The sequence below is a fragment of the Haemorhous mexicanus genome, chromosome 39 (assembly GCF_027477595.1).
Source record: "Haemorhous mexicanus isolate bHaeMex1 chromosome 39, bHaeMex1.pri, whole genome shotgun sequence".
NCBI lineage: Eukaryota > Metazoa > Chordata > Aves > Passeriformes > Fringillidae > Haemorhous > Haemorhous mexicanus.
The window spans coordinates 307025-325854 of NC_082379.1; the positions used below are offsets into that span (position 1 = coordinate 307025).

At 60.2% G+C, this 18830-nt stretch overlaps 1 protein-coding gene across 5 annotated transcripts in view; it reads right to left on the bottom strand.

Annotated features, from left to right (window-relative positions):
- Positions 1 to 18540, bottom strand: part of PSMC4 (proteasome 26S subunit, ATPase 4) — a 36844-nt gene extending 18304 nt beyond the window's left edge. Inside the window, exons 1-5 of one of the 5 annotated variants that reach the window (XM_059872865.1) lie at positions 18324 to 18517; positions 15609 to 15707; positions 9185 to 9371; positions 4666 to 4812; positions 1723 to 1832 (exon numbers count right to left, since the gene is read on the bottom strand). In XM_059872865.1, the coding sequence (XP_059728848.1) occupies positions 1723 to 1832; positions 4666 to 4812; positions 9185 to 9371; positions 15609 to 15707; positions 18324 to 18359 (579 nt within the window). In that variant the 5' untranslated portion in view covers positions 18360 to 18517. Of the gene's footprint in view, positions 1 to 1722; positions 1833 to 4665; positions 4813 to 8142; positions 8231 to 9184; positions 9372 to 15608; positions 15708 to 18323 lie in introns of those variants that run through there. The other 4 variants (XM_059872867.1, XM_059872868.1, XM_059872866.1 and 1 more) reach the window with 4 other exon arrangements.
- Between the last annotated feature and the right edge of the window lie 290 nt (positions 18541 to 18830).

Below are 18830 nucleotides of genomic sequence, written 5' to 3' on the forward strand. Positions count from 1 at the left end.
CTCTCACCTGAGCTCTCACCTGAGCTCTCCCCTGAGCTCTCCCCTGAGCTCTCACCTGAGCTCTCACCTGAGCTCTCCCCTGAGGTCTCCCCTGGTGGTCTCCCCTGAGCTCTCCCCTGAGCTCTCACCTGAGCTCTCACCTGAGCTCTCACCTGAGCTCTCACCTGAGCTCTCCCCTGAGCTCTCACCTGGAGGTCACCTGAGCTCTCACCTGGAGGCCACCTGAGCTCTCACCTGGAGGTCACCTGAGCTCTCACCTGAGCTCTCACCTGAGCTCTCCCCTGAGCTCTCACCTGAGCTCTCACCTGAGCTCTCACCTGGAGGCCACCTGAGCTCTCACCTGGAGGTCACCTGAGCTCTCACCTGAGCTCTCACCTGAGCTCTCCCCTGAGCTCTCACCTGAGCTCTCACCTGAGCTCTCCCCTGAGCTCTCCCCTGAGCTCTCACCTGAGCTCTCACCTGAGCTCTCACCTGAGCTCTCCCCTGAGCTCTCACCTGAGCTCTCACCTGAGCTCTCCCCTGAGGTCTCCCCTGGTGGTCTCCCCTGAGCTCTCCCCTGAGCTCTCACCTGAGCTCTCCCCTGAGCTCTCACCTGAGCTCTCACCTGAGCTCTCACCTGAGCTCTCCCCTGAGCTCTCACCTGGAGGTCACCTGAGCTCTCACCTGAGCTCTCACCTGAGCTCTCACCTGAGCTCTCACCTGAGCTCTCACCTGAGGTGTCCCCTGAGGTCTCACCTGAGGTCTCCCCTGAGGTGTCCCCTGAGCTCTCACCTGAGCTCTCCCCTGAGCTCTCCCCTGAGCTCTCACCTGGTGGTCTCACCTGAGCTCTCACCTGAGGTCACCCTGGAGGCCACCTGAGCTCTCACCTGAGCTCTCCCCTAAGGTCTCCCCTAAGGTCTCCCCTAAGGTCTCCCCTGAGCTCTCACCTGAGGTCTCACCTGGTGGTCTCCCCTGGTGGTCCCCCCTGGTGGTCCCCCCTGGAGGCCACCTGAGCTCTCACCTGGAGACCACCTGAGCTCTCACCTGGAGACCACCTGAGCTCTCACCTGGAGATCACCTGAGGTCTCACCTGGTGGTCTCCCCTGGTGGTCTCACCTAAGGTCTCACCTGGTGGTCTCCCCTGGTGGTCCCCCCTGGAAGCCACCTGAGCTCTCACCTGAGCTCTCACCTGAGGTGTCCCCTGAGGTCTCACCTGAGGTCTCACCTGAGGTGTCCCCTGAGCTCTCACCTGAGGTGTCCCCTGAGGTCTCACCTGAGGTCTCACCTGAGGTGTCCCCTGAGGTATCCCCTGAGCTCTCACCTGAGGTGTCCCCTGAGCTCTCCCCTGAGGTCTCCCCTGAGCTCTCACCTGAGGTCTCCCCTGGTGGTCTCACCTGGTGGTCTCACCTGGTGGTCCCCCCTGGTGGTCCCCCCTGGTGGTCCCCCCAGAAGCCACCTGAGGTCTCACCTGAGCTCTCACCTGGTGGTCCCCCCTGATGGTCCCCCCGGAGGCCACCTGAGCTCTCCCCTAAGGTCTCCCCTGAGGTCTCACCTGAGCTCTCACCTGGAGATCACCTGAGGTCTCACCTGGTGGTCTCCCCTGGTGGTCTCACCTGGTGGTCTCACCTGAGGTCTCCCCTGGTGGTCCCCCCGGAGGTCCCCCCGAAGGCCACCTGAGCTCTCACCTGAGGTCTCACCTGGAGACCACCTGAGGTCCCCCCCGGAGGCCACCTGGGCTCTCACCTGTTTGTAGAGCTCGAAGTGGGTGAGGGGCAGCTCCACGGCCTCGCGCACCTCCTGCTTCTGGATGTCCATGCCGCCGATGTCGGCGTAGACCACGTCCGGCTTCTGGTCTGGGGGGAACTGGGAGTGACTGGGGGGGACTGGGGGGGACTGGGAGGGACTGGGAGGGACTGGGGGGGACTGGGACGGACTGGGAGGGACTGGGGGGGACTGGGACAAACTGGGAGGGACTGGGAGGGGATTGGGGGGGACTGGGAGAGACTGGGACAAACTGGGAGGGGACTGGGGGGGACTGGGATATACTGGGAGGGACTGGGAGGGACTGGGACGGACTGGGAGGGGCTGGGAGGGAGTGGGAGGGGACTGGGATGGACTGGGGGGGACTGGGAGGGACTGGGAGGGGCTGGGAGGGGATTGGGGGGGGCTGGGAGGGACTGGGGGGGACTGGGAGGGACTGGGAGGGACTGGGATAAACTGGGAGGGACTGGGAGGGGACTGGGAGGGACTGGGAGTGACTGGGAGGGACTGGAAGGGAACTGGGAGGGGACTGGGAGGGACTGGGAGGGACTGGGAGGGAACTGGGAGGGACTGGGAGGGACTGGGAGGGACTGGGAGGGACTGGGACAAACTGGGAGGGGATTGGAGGGGGACTGGGGGGGACTGGGAGGGACTGGGAGGGACTGGGAGTGACTGGGAGGGACTGGAAGGGAACTGGGAGGGGACTGGGAGGGACTGGGAGGGACTGGGAGGGACTGGGAGGGACTGGGAGGGGATTGGGATGGACTGGGAGGGACTGGGAGGGGACTGGGAGGGGATTGGGGGGGACTGGGAGGGACTGGGACAAACTGGGAGGGGATTGGGGGGGGCTGGGAGGGACTGGGACAAACTGGGAGGGGATTGGGAGGGGACTGGGAGGGACTGGGATGAGGACTGGGACAAACTGGGAGGGATTGGGACAAACTGGGAGGGACTGGGACAAACTGGGAGAGACTGGGGGGGACTGGGGGGGACTGGGAGGGACTGGGGGGGGATTGGGGGGGGACTGGGAGGGACTGGGATGAGGACTGGGTGGGACTGGGAGGGACTGGGAAGGACTGGGAGGGACTGGGAGGGGCTGGGAGGGATTGGGAGGGACTGGGAGGGAACTGGGGGGGACTTGGAGGGAACTGGGACCAGTTTGGGGCAACTGGGACAAACTGGGATGGCCTGGGAACCAGCCCAGGTGTGCCCAGGTGTGCCCAGGTGAGCCCAGGTGTGCCCAGGTGTGCCCAGGTGTGCCCAGGTGAGCCCAGGTGTGCCCAGGTGTGCCCAGCATGGCTCCACCCAACATCTCATGACCCAAGATGACCCCAAACCCCATTTTTCACCCCAAACCCCATTTTTCACCCCAAACCCCATTTTTTTCACCCCAAAACGACACGTTATGGCTCCCAGGTGTGCCCAGGTGTGCCCAGGTGTGCCCAGGTGAGCCCAGGTGTGCCCAGGTGAGCCCTGCTGACCCCAAGATGGCTCCACCCAACATCTCATGACCCCAAGATGACCCCAAACTCCATTTTTTCACCCCAAAACTTCACTTTATGGATCCCAGGTGTGCCCAGGTGTGCCCAGGTGTGCCCACCTGAGGTGAGCACCATGATGCTGCTGTCGGCCTCGGGCGGCAGGACGTCCACCAGGGCCTCACGAACAACCCCAAGATGACCCCAAACCCCATTTTTTCACCCCAAAGCTTCACTTTATGGATCCCAGGTGTGCCCAGGTGAGCCAGGTGACCCCAAGATGGCTCCACCCAACATCTCATGACCCAAGATGACCCCAAACCCCATTTTTTCACCCCAAACCCCATTTCCCCCCCCCAAAACTTCACTTTATGGCTCCCAGGTGAGCGCAGGTGTGCCCAGGTGTGCCCAGGTGTGCCCAGGTGAGCCCTGATGACCCCAGCATGGCTCCACCCAACATCTCATGACCCCAAGATGACCCCAAACTCCATTTCTTTCACCCCAAACCCCATTTTTCCACCCCAAAACTTCACTTTATGGCTCCCAGGTGTGCCCAGGTGTGCCCAGGTGTGCCCACCTGAGGTGAGCACCATGATGCTGCTGTCGGCCTCGGGCGGCAGGACGTCCACCAGGGCGTCACAAACAACCCCAAGATGACCCCAAACCCCATTTTTTCACCCCAAAACTTCACTTTATGGATCCCAGGTGTGCCCAGGTGTGCCCAGGTGTGCCCAGGTGTGGACAGGTGTGCCCAGGTGTGGACAGGTGTGCCCAGGTGAGCCCTGCTGACCCCAAGATGGCTCCACCCAACATCTCATGACCCAAGATGACCCCAGCTGACTTCTGATGACCCCAAATTCCATTTTTTCACCCCAAACCCCATTTCCCCCCCCAAAACTTCACTTCATGGCTCCCAGGTGTGCCAGGTGTGCCCAGGTGAGCCCAGGTGTGCCCAGGTGAGCCCTGCTGACCCCAAGATGGCTCCACCCAACATCTCATGACCCAAGATGACCCCAGCTGACTTCTGATGACCCCAAACCCCATTTTTTCATCCCAAAACTTCACTTTATGGCTCCCAGGTGTGCCCAGGTGTGCCCAGGTGAGCCCTGCTGACCCCAAGATGGCTCCACCCAACATCTCATGACCCCAAGACGACCCCAGCTGACTTCTGATGACCCCAAACCCCATTTTTTCACCCCAAAACTTCACTTTATGGCTCCCAGGTGTGCCCAGGTGTGCCCAGGTGTGCCCAGGTGTGCCCAGGTGTGCCCAGGTGAGCCCAGGTGAGCCCTGCTGACCCCAAGATGGCTCCACCCAACATCTCATGACCCCAAGATGACCCCAAACCCCATTTTTTCACCCCAAACCCCATTTTTTCACCCCAAAACGACACTTTATGGCTCCCAGGTGTGCCCAGGTGTGCCCAGGTGTGCCCAGGTGTGCCCACCTGAGGTGAGCATCATGATGCTGCTGTCGGCCTCGGGCGGCAGGACGTCCACCAGGGCGTTGCTGTGCTTGTGCAGCGCCACCGAGGCGTTGGGCTTGAGCAGCTCGCGGTCGATGGTGCTCAGGATGCGCACGTAGTAGTTGGAACCTGCCGGACACACCTGGCTGCAGCTCACCTGGAGCTCCTCACCTGGAGCTCCTCACCTGGAGCTCCTCACCTGGAGCAGGTGGGACGCTGGGATGCGCTCCGGGCACGGCCGGAGTGGAGGCGGGGAGGTGAGGTTGTCTCCAGGTTTGTCTCTCATGTCCTCAACCTGGTCAGGTGTGGCCAGGTGTGGCCAGGTGTGTTCTCACCTGGGGTGGTCCTCACAAGGACCATGGTTTGCTCCACCCACTGAGGTGGCCCACGGGGACCTTCTCAACCCACATCCCCACCTCCCTCAGGTATCTCAGGTGTGTTCTCAGGTGTGCCCAGGTGAGCCCTCAGGTGTGCCCAGGTGTGTTCTCACCTGGGGTGGTCCTCACAATGACCACAGTCTGCTCCACCCACTGAGGTGGCCAAGGGGACCTTCTCAACCCACACCCCCACCTCCCCCAGGTATCTCAGGTGTGTTCTCAGGTGTGCCCAGGTGAGCCCTCAGGTGTGGCCAGGTGTGTTCTCACCTGGGGTGGTCCTCACAAGGACCATGGTCTGCTCCACCCACTGTGGTGGCCAAGGGGACCTTCTCAACCCACATCCCCACCTCCCCCAGGTATCTCAGGTGTGTTCTCAGGTGTGGCCAGGTGAGCCCTCAGGTGTGGCCCAGGTGTGTTCTCACCTGGGGTGGTCCTCACAAGGACCACGGTCTGCTCCACCCACTGAGGTGGCCAAGGGGACCTTCTCAACCCACATCCCCACCTCCCCCAGGTATCTCAGGTGTGTTCTCAGGTGTGCCCAGGTGAGCCCTCAGGTGTGCCCAGGTGAGCCCTCAGGTGTGCCCAGGTGAGCCCTCAAGTGTGCCCAGGTGTGTTCTCACCTGGGGTGGTCCCCACAAGGACCATGGTCTGCTCCACCCACTGAGGTGGCCCATGGGGACCTTCTCAACCCACATCCCGACCTCCCCCAGGTATCTCAGGTGTGTTCTCAGGTGTGCCCAGGTGAGCCCTCAGGTGTGGCCAGGTGTGTTCTCACCTGGGGTGGTCCTCACAAGGACCATGGTTTGCTCCACCCACTGAGGTGGCCAAGGGGACCTTCTCAACCCACATCCCCACCTCCCCCAGGTATCTCAGGTGTGTTCTCAGGTGTGCCCAGGTGAGCCCTCAGGTGTGCCCAGGTGAGCCCTCAGGTGTGGCCAGGTGTGTTCTCACCTGGGGTGGTCCCCACAAGGACCATGGTCTGCTCCACCCACTGAGGTGGCCAAGGGGACCTTCTCAACCCACACCCCCACCTCCCCCAGGTATCTCAGGTGTGTTCTCAGGTGTGCCCAGGTGTGCCCAGGTGTGCCCAGGTGTGTTCTCACCTGGGGTGGTCCCCACAAGGACCACGGTCTGCTCCACCCACTGAGGTGGCCCATGGGGACCTTCTCAACCCACATCCCCACCTCCCCCAGGTATCTCAGGTGTGTTCTCAGGTGTGCCCAGGTGAGCCCTCAGGTGTGGCCAGGTGTGTTCTCACCTGGGGTGGTCCTCACAAGGACCATGGTTTGCTCCACCCACTGTGGTGGCCAAGGGGACCTTCTCAACCCACACCCCCACCTCCCCCAGGTATCTCAGGTGTGTTCTCAGGTGTGGTCAGGTGTGGCCAGGTGTGGCCCAGGTGTGTTCTCACCTGGGGTGGTCCTCACAATGACCATGGTCTGCTCCACCCACTGTGGTGGCCAAGGGGACCTTCTCAACCCACACCCCCACCTCCCCCAGGTATCTCAGGTGTGTTCTCAGGTGTGCCCAGGTGAGCCCTCAGGTGTGCCCAGGTGAGCCCTCAGGTGTGGCCAGGTGTGTTCTCACCTCGGGTGGTCCCCACAAGGACCATGGTCTGCTCCACCCACTGAGGTGGCCAAGGGGACCTTCTCAACCCACACCTCCACCTCCCCCAGGTATCTCAGGTGTGTTCTCAGGTGTGCCCAGGTGAGCCCTCAGGTGTGCCCAGGTGAGCCCTCAGGTGTGCCCAGGTGCGCCCTCAGGTGTGCCCAGGTGAGCCCTCAGGTGTGCCCAGGTGTGTTCTCACCTGGGGTGGTCCCCACAAGGACCATGGTCTGCTCCACCCACTGAGGTGGCCAAGGGGACCTTCTCAACCCACACCCCCACCTCCCTCAGGTATCTCAGGTGTGTTCTCAGGTGTGCCCAGGTGTGCCCAGGTGTGCCCAGGTGTGTTCTCACCTGGGGTGGTCCTCACAAGGACCATGGTCTGCTCCACCCACTGAGGTGGCACATGGGGACCTTCTCAACCCACATCCCCACCTCCCTCAGGTATCTCAGGTGTGTTCTCAGGTGTGCCCAGGTGAGCCCTCAGGTGTGGCCAGGTGTGTTCTCACCTGGGGTGGTTCTCACAAGGACCATGGTTTGCTCCACCCACTGAGGTGGCCAAGGGGACCTTCTCAACCCACATCCCCACCTCCCTCAGGTATCTCAGGTGTGTTCTCAGGTGTGCCCAGGTGTGTGCCCAGGTGTGCCCAGGTGCGCCCTCAGGTGTGGCCAGGTGTGTTCTCACCTGGGGTGGTCCTCACAAGGACCATGGTCTGCTGCACCCACTGAGGTGGCCAAGGGGACCTTCTCAACCCACATCCCCACCTCCCTCAGGTATCTCAGGTGTGTTCTCAGGTGTGCCCAGGTGAGCCCTCAGGTGTGCCCAGGTGAGCCCTCAGGTGTGGCCAGGTGTGTTCTCACCTGGGGTGGTCCTCACAAGGACCACGGTCTGCTCCACCCACTGAGGTGGCCCATGGGGACCTTCTCAACCCACACCCCCACCTCCCCCAGGTACCTCAGGTGTGTTCTCAGGTGTGCCCAGGTGAGCCCTCAGGTGTGGCCAGGTGTGGCCAGGTGTGTTCTTACCTGGGGTGGTCCTCACAAGGACCATGGTCTGCTCCACCCACTGAGGTGGCCCATGGGGACCTTCTCAACCCACATCCCCACCTCCCCCAGGTATCTCAGGTGTGTTCTCAGGTGTGGCCAGGTGTGTGCCCAGGTGTGGCCAGGTGTGCTCACCTGTGGTGGAGCCCACGATGGCCGTGTTCTGGTCCATGCCCTCCAATGACCAACTGGACACTCCAAGCCCCATCCCGTGTCCCTCATCCATCCCAGGTGTATCTACCTGTACCCAGGTGTGCCCAGGTGTGCCCAGGTGTGTCTCACCCGTGGTGGAGCCCACGATGGCCGTGTTCTGGTCCACGGCCTCCAGGAACTGCCCGATGACCAGCGGGACACGCCCAGCCCATGGCCCCACCCATCCCAGGTGTGTCCAGCTATTCCCAGGTGTGTGCCCAGGTGTGCCCAGGTGTCTCACCTGTGGTGGAGCCCACGATGGCCGTGTTCTGGTCCACGGCCTCCAATGACCAACTGGACACTGCCAGCCCCATCCCCTGTGTCCCTCACCCACCCCAGGTGTATCTACCTGTACCCAGGTGTGTGCCCAGGTGTGCCCAGGTGTGCTCACCTGTGGTGGAGCCCACGATGGCCGTGTTCTGGTCCATGGCCTCCAGGAACTGCCCGATGACCAGCGGGACACGCCCAGCCCATGGCCCCACCCATCCCAGGTGTATCTACCTGTGCCCAGGTGTGCCCAGGTGTGTGCCCAGGTGTGTCTCACCTGTGGTGGAGCCCACGATGGCCGTGTTCTGGTCCACGGCCTCCAGGAACTGCCCGATGACCAGCGGGACACGCCCAGCCCATGGCCCCACCCATCCCAGGTGTATCTACCTGTAACCAGGTGCGTGCCCAGGTGTGCTCAGGTGTGTCTCACCTGTGGTGGAGCCCACGATGGCCGTGTTCTGGTCCATGCCCTCCAATGACCAACTGGACACTGCCAGCCCCATCCCCTGTGTGCCTCACCTATCCCAGGTGTATCTACCTGTGCCCAGGTGTGCCCAGGTGTGTGCCCAGGTGTGCTCACCTGTGGTGGAGCCCACGATGGCCGTGTTCTGGTCCACGGCCTCCAAGAACTGCCCAATGACGAGGAGGACACGCCCAGCCCATGGCCCCGCCCATCCCAGGTGTGTGCAGCTATTCCCAGGTGTGTGCCCAGGTGTGTCTCACCTGTGGTGGAGCCCACGATGGCCGTGTTCTGGTCCATGCCCTCCAATGACCAACTGGACACTCCCAGCCCCATCCCCTGTGTCCCTCACCTACCCCAGGTGTATGGAGCTATTCCCAGGTGTGTGCCCAGGTGTGCCCAGGTGTGCTCACCTGTGGTGGAGCCCACGATGGCCGTGTTCTGGTCCACGGCCTCCAAGAACTGCCCAATGACCAGGAGGACACGCCCAGCCCATGGCCCCGCCCATCCCAGGTGTGTGCAGCTATTCCCAGGTGTGTGCCCAGGTGTGTCTCACCTGTGGTGGAGCCCACGATGGCCGTGTTCTGGTCCACGGCCTCCAGGAACTGCCCGATGACCAATGGGATGCTCTGGATGCGCTTCACCTCCTCCTGCGCGTGCAGGAACTCCTTCTTCAGGTTCCGCTGCTCGTCCTTGATGTACTCCTCCTGCACCTCCAGGAACTCCAGCTCCTGCTGCAGCTTCTGCAGGTGAGAGACACACCTGAGCCAGGTGAGACACACCTGAGGGACACCTAAAACACCTGAGGGACACCTGGGCCAGGGCACAGGGCAGGGCTGAGCTCCTCCTGCACCTCCAGGAACTCCAGCTCCTGCTGCAGCTTCTGCAGGTGGGACAGGTGAGAGACACACCTGAGCCAGGTGAGACACACCTGAGGGACACCTAAAACACCTGAGGGACACCTGAGGAACACCTGGGCCAGGGCACAGGGCAGGGCTGAGCTCCTCCTGCACCTCCAGGAACTCCAGCTCCTGCTGCAGCTTCTGCAGGTGACAGACACACCTGAGCCAGGTGAGACACACCTGAGGGACAGCTAAAACACCTGAGGGACACCTGAGGGACACCTGGGCCAGGGCACAGGGCAGGGCTGAGCTCCTCCTGCACCTCCAGGAACTCCAGCTCCTGCTGCAGCTTCTGCAGGTGAGACAGGCGAGAGACACACCTGAGCCAGGTGAGACACACCTGAGGGACAGCTGAGATACACCTGAGGGACACCTGAGGGACACCTGAGCCAGGTGAGACACACCTGAGGGACAGCTAAAACACCTGAGGGACACCTGAGGGACACCTGGGCCAGGGCACAGGGCAGGGCTGAGCTCCTCCTGCACCTCCAGGAACTCCAGCTCCTGCTGCAGCTTCTGCAGGTGAGAGACACACCTGAGCCAGGTGAGACACACCTGAGGGACACCTGAGGGACACCTGGGCCAGGGCACAGGGCAGGGCTGAGCTCCTCCTGCACCTCCAGGAACTCCAGCTCCTGCTGCAGCTTCTGCAGGTGGGACAGGTGAGAGACACACCTGAGCCAGGTGAGACACACCTGAGGGACACCTAAAACACCTGAGGGACACCTGAGGGACACCTGGGCCAGGGCACAGGGCAGGGCTGAGCTCCTCCTGCACCTCCAGGAACTCCAGCTCCTGCTGCAGCTTCTGCAGGTGAGAGACACACCTGAGCCAGGTGAGACACACCTGAGGGACAGCTAAAACACCTGAGGGACACCTGAGGGACACCTGGGCCAGGGCACAGGGCAGGGCTGAGCTCCTCCTGCACCTCCAGGAACTCCAGCTCCTGCTGCAGCTTCTGCAGGTGGGACAGGTGAGAGACACACCTGAGCCAGGTGAGACACACCTGAGGGACACCTAAAACACCTGAGGGACACCTGAGGGACACCTGGGCCAGGGCACAGGGCAGGGCTGAGCTCCTCCTGCACCTCCAGGAACTCCAGCTCCTGCTGCAGCTTCTGCAGGTGAGAGACACACCTGAGCCAGGTGAGACACACCGGAGGGACAGCTAAAACACCTGAGATACACCTGAGGGACACCTGGGCCAGGGCACAGGGCAGGGCTCAGCTCCTCCTGCACCTCCAGGAACTCCAGCTCCTGCTGCAGCTTCTGCAGGTGAGAGACACACCTGAGCCAGGTGAGACACACCTGAGGGACACCTGAGATACACCTGAGGGACACCTGAGGGACACCTGGGCCAGGGCACAGGGCAGGGCTGAGCTCCTCCTGCACCTCCAGGAACTCCAGCTCCTGCTGCAGCTTCTGCAGGTGAGACAGGTGAGAGACACACCTGAGACACACCTGAGCCAGGTGAGACACACCTGAGGGACACCTAAAACACCTGAGGGACACCTGGGCCAGGGCACAGGGCAGGGCTGAGCTCCTCCTGCACCTCCAGGAACTCCAGCTCCTGCTGCAGCTTCTGCAGGTGAGAGACACACCTGAGCCAGGTGAGACACACCTGAGGGACACCTAAAACACCTGAGGGGCACACCTGAGGGACACCTGGGCCAGGGCACAGGGCAGGGCTGAGCTCCTCCTGCACCTCCAGGAACTCCAGCTCCTGCTGCAGCTTCTGAAACAGGTGAGAGACACACCTGAGCCAGGTGAGACACACCTGAGGGACACCTAAAACACCTGAGGGACACCTGAGGGACACCTGGGCCAGGGCACAGGGCAGGGCTGAGCTCCTCCTGCACCTCCAGGAACTCCAGCTCCTGCTGCAGCTTCTGCAGGTGGGACAGGTGAGAGACACACCTGAGACACACCTGAGGGACACCTAAAACACCTGAGGGACACCTGAGGGACACCTGGGCCAGGGCACAGGGCAGGGCTGAGCTCCTCCTGCACCTCCAGGAACTCCAGCTCCTGCTGCAGCTTCTGCAGGTGAGAGACACACCTGAGCCAGGTGAGACACACCTGAGGGACACCTAAAACACCTGAGGGACACCTGGGCCAGGGCACAGGGCAGGGCTGAGCTCCTCCTGCACCTCCAGGAACTCCAGCTCCTGCTGCAGCTTCTGCAGGTGAGAGACACACCTGAGCCAGGTGAGACACACCTGAGGGACAGCTAAAACACCTGAGGGACACCTGGGCCAGGGCACAGGGCAGGGCTGAGCTCCTCCTGCACCTCCAGGAACTCCAGCTCCTGCTGCAGCTTCTGCAGGTGAGAGACACACCTGAGCCAGGTGAGACACACCTGAGGGACACCTGAGATACACCTGAAACACCTGAGATACCCCTGAGGGACACCTGGGCCAGGGGACATTGCCACACAGGTGTGTTCTCACCTTGTACCTGTGTCCCTATAACCTCTCACCTGTCCCAGGTGTGTCCCCAGGTGTGTCACTCACCTTGTACCTGCTGTACAGGTCCCTGTACCCCTCTCACCTGTCCCCAGGTGTGTCACTCACCTTGTACCTGTGTCCCTGTACCCCTCTCACCTGTCCCAGGTGTGTCCCCAGGTGTGTCACTCACCTTGTACCTGCTGTACAGCTCCCTGTACCCCTCTCACCTGTCCCCAGGTGTGTCCCCAGGTGTGTCACTCACCTTGTACCTGCTGTACAGCTCCCTGTACCCCTCTCACCTGTCCCAGGTGTGTCACTCACCTTGTACCTGTGTCCCTGTACCCCTCTCACCTGTCCCAGGTGTGTCCCCAGGTGTGTCACTCACCTTGTACCTGCTGTACAGCTCCCTGTACCCCTCTCACCTGTCCCAGGTGTGTCACTCACCTTGTACCTGTGTCCCTGTACCCCTCTCACCTGTCCCAGGTGTGTCCCCAGGTGTGTCACTCACCTTGTACCTGCTGTACAGGTCCCTGTACCCCTCTCACCTGTCCCCAGGTGTGTCCCCAGGTGTGTCACTCACCTTGTACCTGTGTCCCTGTACCCCTCTCACCTGTCCCAGGTGTGTCACTCACCTTGTACCTGTGTCCCTGTACCCCTCTCACCTGTCCCAGGTGTGTCCCCAGGTGTGTCACTCACCTTGTACCTGCTGTACAGCTCCCTGTACCCCTCTCACCTGTCCCCAGGTGTGTCACTCACCTTGTACCTGCTGTACAGGTCCCTGTACCCCTCTCACCTGTCCCCAGGTGTGTCCCCAGGTGTGTCACTCACCTTGTACCTGTGTCCCTGTACCCCTCTCACCTGTCCCAGGTGTGTCACTCACCTTGTACCTGCCGTACAGGTCCCTGTACCCCTCTCACCTGTCCCCAGGTGTGTCCCCAGGTGTGTCACTCACCTTGTACCTGCCATACAGGTCCCTGTACCCCTCTCACCTGTCCCCAGGTGTGTCCCCAGGTGTGTCACTCACCTTGTACCTGCCATACAGGTCCCTGTACCCCTCTCACCTGTCCCCAGGTGTGTCCCCAGGTGTGTCACTCACCTTGTACCTGCAGTACAGGTCCCTGTACCCCTCTCACCTGTCCCCAGGTGTGTCCCCAGGTGTGTCACTCACCTTGTACCTGCCATACAGGTCCCTGTACCCCTCTCACCTGTCCCCAGGTGTGTCCCCAGGTGTGTCACTCACCTTGTACCTGCCATACAGGTCCCTGTACCCCTCTCACCTGTCCCCAGGTGTGTCCCCAGGTGTGTCACTCACCTTGTACCTGCTGTACAGGTCCCTGTACCCCTCTCACCTGTCCCAGGTGTGTCCCCAGGTGTGTCACTCACCTTGTACCTGCTGTACAGCTCCCTGTACCCCTCTCACCTGTCCCCAGGTGTGTCCCCAGGTGTGTCACTCACCTTGTACCTGCTGTACAGCTCCCTGTACCCCTCTCACCTGTCCCCAGGTGTGTCCCCAGGTGTGTCACTCACCTTGTACCTGCTGTACAGGTCCCTGTACCCCTCTCACCTGTCCCCAGGTGTGTCCCCAGGTGTGTCACTCACCTTGTACCTGTGTCCCTGTACCCCTCTCACCTGTCCCAGGTGTGTCCCCAGGTGTGTCACTCACCTTGTACCTGCTGTACAGCTCCCTGTACCCCTCTCACCTGTCCCCAGGTGTGTCCCCAGGTGTGTCACTCACCTTGTACCTGCTGTACAGCTCCCTGTACCCCTCTCACCTGTCCCCAGGTGTGTCCCCAGGTGTGTCACTCACCTTGTACCTGCTGTACAGGTCCCTGTACCCCTCTCACCTGTCCCCAGGTGTGTCCCCAGGTGTGTCACTCACCTTGTACCTGCCGTACAGCTCCCTGTACCCCTCTCACCTGTCCCAGGTGTGTCCCCAGGTGTGTCACTCACCTTGTACCTGTGTCCCTGTACCCCTCTCACCTGTCCCCAGGTGTGTCCCCAGGTGCGTCACTCACCTTGTACCTGCTGTACAGGTCCCTGTACCCCTCTCACCTGTCCCAGGTGTGTCCCCAGGTGTGTCACTCACCTTGTACCTGCTGTACAGCTCCCTGTACCCATCTCACCTGTCCCAGGTGTGTCCCCAGGTGTGTCACTCACCTTGTACCTGCTGTACAGGTCCCTGTGCCCCTCTCACCTGTCCCCAGGTGTGTCCCCAGGTGTGTCACTCACCTTGTACCTGCTGTACAGGTCCCTGTGCCCCTCTCACCTGTCCCCAGGTGTGTCCCCAGGTGTGTCACTCACCTTGTACCTGTGTCCCTGTACCTCTCTCACCTGTCCCAGGTGTGTCCCCAGGTGTGTCACTCACCTTGTACCTGTGTCCCTGTACCCCTCTCACCTGTCCCAGGTGTGTCCCCAGGTGTGTCACTCACCTTGTACCTGCTGTACAGCTCCCTGTACCCCTCTCACCTGTCCCCAGGTGTGTCCCCAGGTGTGTCACTCACCTTGTACCTGCCATACAGGTCCCTGTACCCCTCTCACCTGTCCCAGGTGTGTCCCCAGGTGTGTCACTCACCTTGTACCTGCTGTACAGGTCCCTGTACCCCTCTCACCTGTCCCCAGGTGTGTCCCCTGGTGTGTCACTCACCTTGTACCTGCTGTACAGCTCCCTGTGCCCCTCTCACCTGTCCCCAGGTGTGTCCCCAGGTGTGTCACTCACCTTGTACCTGCTGTACAGGTCCCTGTACCCCTCTCACCTGTCCCAGGTGTGTCCCCAGGTGTGTCACTCACCTTGTACCTGCTGTACTGGTCTCTGTACCCCTCTCACCTGTCCCCAGGTGTGTCCCCAGGTGTGTCACTCACCTTGTACCTGCTGTACAGCTCCCTGTACCCTTCTCACCTGTCCCCAGGTGTGTCCCCAGGTGTGTCACTCACCTTGTACCTGCTGTACAGGTCCCTGTACCCCTCTCACCTGTCCCCAGGTGTGTCCCCAGGTGTGTCACTCACCTTGTACCTGCCGTACAGGTCCCTGTACCCCTCTCACCTGTCCCAGGTGTGTCCCCAGGTGTGTCACTCACCTTGTACCTGCTGCACAGGTCCCTGTACCCCTCTCACCTGTCCCAGGTGTGTCCCCAGGTGTGTCACTCACCTTGTACCTGCTGTACAGGTCCCTGTACCCCTCTCACCTGTCCCAGGTGTGTCCCCAGGTGTGTCACTCACCTTGTACCTGTGTCCCTGTACCCCTCTCACCTGTCCCCAGGTGTGTCCCCAGGTGTGTCACTCACCTTGTACCTGTGTCCCTGTACCCCTCTCACCTGTCCCAGGTGTGTCCCCAGGTGTGTCACTCACCTTGTACCTGCTGTACGGGTCCCTGTACCCCTCTCACCTGTCCCAGGTGTGTCCCCAGGTGTGTCACTCACCTTGTACCTGCTGTACTGGTCTCTGTACCCCTCTCACCTGTCCCCAGGTGTGTCCCCAGGTGTGTCACTCACCTTGTACCTGCTGTACAGGTCCCTGTACCCCTCTCACCTGTCCCCAGGTGTGTCCCCAGGTGTGTCACTCACCTTGTACCTGCTGTACAGCTCCCTGTACCCCTCTCACCTGTCCCAGGTGTGTCCCCAGGTGTGTCACTCACCTTGTACCTGCTGTACAGGTCCTCCAGGTCCTCGGGCTCCGGCACCAGGAAGGAGAGGCCGGGGAGGGGCCGGGGGGCGGCCAAGGCCGGGACATCGTCCTGGACAGGTGAGAGACAGGTGAGACAGGTGAGACACAGGTGAGTGACAGACAGGTGAGAGACAGACAGGTGAGAGACAGACAGGTGAGAGAGACAGGTGAGAGACAGGTGAGTGACAAGTGAGTGACAGGTCAGACAGGTGAGAGACAGGTGAGTGACAAGTGAGTGACAGGTCAGACAGGTGAGAGACAGGTGAGTGACAAGTGAGTGACAGGTCAGACAGGTGAGACACAGGTGAGAGACAGACAGGTGAGAGACAGACAGGTGAGTGACAGGTGAGACAGGTGAGTGACAAGTGAGTGACAGCTCAGACAGGTGAGACACAGGTGAGATACAGACAGGTGAGTGACAGGTGAGTGACAAGTGAGGTGAGAGACAGGTGAGTGACAGGTGAGACAGGTGAGGTGAGAGACAGGTGAGTGACAGGTCACACAGGTGAGACACAGGTGAGAGACAGACAGGTGAGTGACAGGTGAGACAGGTGAGAGGTGAGACAGGTGAGATAGAGACAGGTGAGAGACAGGTGAGATAGAGACAGGTGAGAGACAGGCGAGACACAGACAGGTGAGAGACAGGTCAGACAGACAGGTGAGAGGTGAGACAGGTGAGATACAGACAGGTGAGAGACAGGTGAGAGACAGGTGAGATGGGACAGGTGAGTGACAGGTCAGACAGACAGGTGAGATATAGACAGGTGTAGACAGGTGAGAGACAGGTGAGTGACAGGTGAGAGACAGGTGAGTGACAGGTGAGAGACAGGTGAGTGACAGGTGAGAGACAGGTGAGAGACAGACAGGTGAGAGACAGGTGAGACACAGACAGGTGACAGACAGGTGAGACACAGGTGAGAGACAGGTGAGATGGGACAGGTGAGACATGGGAGGGCCAGGTGAGAGAGGTAGGACAGGTGAGACACAGGTGAGGGATGGGGACAGGTGAGACAGGCACCCGAAAATGGGGGAGGGGCACCCACAGGTAAGGGGGAGGTGTTCCAAAAATGGGGGAGGGGCCTTGGGGGGGACACCTGGGAAGGGGGGGGGAACACCTGGGGGGAAATTCCCAAATTTTGGGGGGAAATTCCCAAATTTTGGAGGGTTTTGGGTGAAAATTCCCAAATTTTGGGGGGAAATTCCCAAATTTTGGAGGGTTTTGGGCGAGAATTCCCAAATTTTGGGGGGAAATTCCCAAATTTTGGGGGGAAATTCCCAAATTTTGGGTGAGAATTCCCAAATTTTGGGGGGAAAATTCCCAAATTTTGGGGGGAAATTCCCAAATTTTGGGGGGAAATTCCCAAATTTTGGAGGGTTTTGGGTGAGAATTCCCAAATTTTGGGGGGAAATTCACAAATTTTGGGCGGAAATTCCCAAATTTTGAAAGGTTTTGGGTGAGAATTCCCAAATTTTGGGGGAAATTCCCAAATTTTGGGGGGAAATTCCCAAATTTTGGGCAGAAATTCCCAAATTTTGGAGGGTTTTGGGCGAGAACTCCCAAATTTTGGGGGGAAATTCCCAAATTTTGGAGGGTTTTGGGTGAGAATTCCCAAATTTTGGGGGGAAATTCCCAAATTTTGGAGGGTTTTGGGTGAGAATCCCCAAATTTTGGATGGAACTTCCCAAATTTTGGAGGGTTTGGGGTGAGAATTCCCAAATTTTGGGGGGAAATTCCCAAATTTTGGCGGGAAATTCCCAAATTTTGGAGGGTTTTGGATGAGAATTCCCAAATTTTGGGGGGAAATTCCCAAATTTTGGGGGGAAATTTCCAAATTTTGGAGGGTTTTGGATGAGAATTCCCAATTTTGGGTGGAAAATCCTAAATTTTGGAGGGTTTTAAATAAGAATTCCCAAATTTTGGGGGGAATTTCCCAAATTTTGGAGGGTTTTGGGTGAGAATTCACAAATTTTGGAGAGAAATTCCCAAATTTTGGAGGGCCTTGGGTGAGAATTCCCAAATTTTGGAGGGAAATTCCCAAATTTTGGGGGGAAATTCCCAAATTTTGGTGGGTTTTGGGTGAGAACTCCCAAATTTTGGGGGGAAATTCCCAAATTTTGGAGGGCCTTGGGTGAGAATTCCCAAATTTTGGGGTGAAATTCCCGAATTTTGGGCAGAAATTCCCAAATTCCCAAATTTTGGTGGGTTTTGGGTGAGAATTCCCAAATTTTGGGCGGAAAATCCCAAATTTTGGAGGGTTTTGGGTGAGAATTCCCAAATTTTGGGTGGAAATTCCCAAATTTTGGAGGATTTTGGGTGAGAATTCCCAAATTTTGGTGGGTTTTGGGTGAGAATTCCCAAATTTTGAGGGGAAATTCCCAAATTTTTTGGGGGGAAATCCCCAAATTTGGGGGGTCCCTGGGGAGGTCCCACCACCATTTTGGCCTCGCTCTCCCCCCCCCCAAATTGGTATCACCCAAAAAATAGGCGTGGCCAAACCCGGAAGTGGGCGGGGCCCGGCAAAGCGGGGACCCCCCCCCCAAGACCCCCCCCCCGGGGCCCCTCCCCCCCTCCCGCGCGCCCTTTTCGGGGTCCTTTGGGTGCTCCCCCCCTTCCCCTCCCCCCCCCCGAGGTTTTGGGGACCCCCCGGGGGTTTTGGGGACCCCCCCGGGCCCCTCCCCCCCTCACCTGCGGCTTCTCCCCGAGCAGCCCCAGCTCCTCCATCGTGACGGGGCGCCACGGAAGTGACGTCAGCGCGTCAGCGCCAGCGGGCGTGCGCCGGAGCGGTGACGTCAATGCGCGACTCTGCGCATGCGCGGCTTGCGGGGCCTTGCCGGAGCTCCCAGTTCGTCCCAGTAACTCCCAGTTCAATCCCAGTTCGGCCCAGTGCCCACTCAGTGCTCCCAGTTCAATCCCAGTTCCGCCCAGTGCCGACTCAGTGCTCCCAGTTCAATCCCAGTCCATCCCAGCATGATCCCAGTAACTCCCAGTATGATTCCAGTCCCCCCCAGTTCCCCCCCCCAATCCCTTCCCAGTCCCTCCCAGTTTGTCCCAGTTCCCTCCCAGTCCCCCGTCCCTCCCCCCCAAAAATTCCCGAAATTCCGGAAAAAAAAACGGGAAAATTCCACCATTTTGGGGCTAAAAGTGTCCATTTCGGCTAAGCCACGCCCACTTCGGAGCAAGCCACGCCCACTT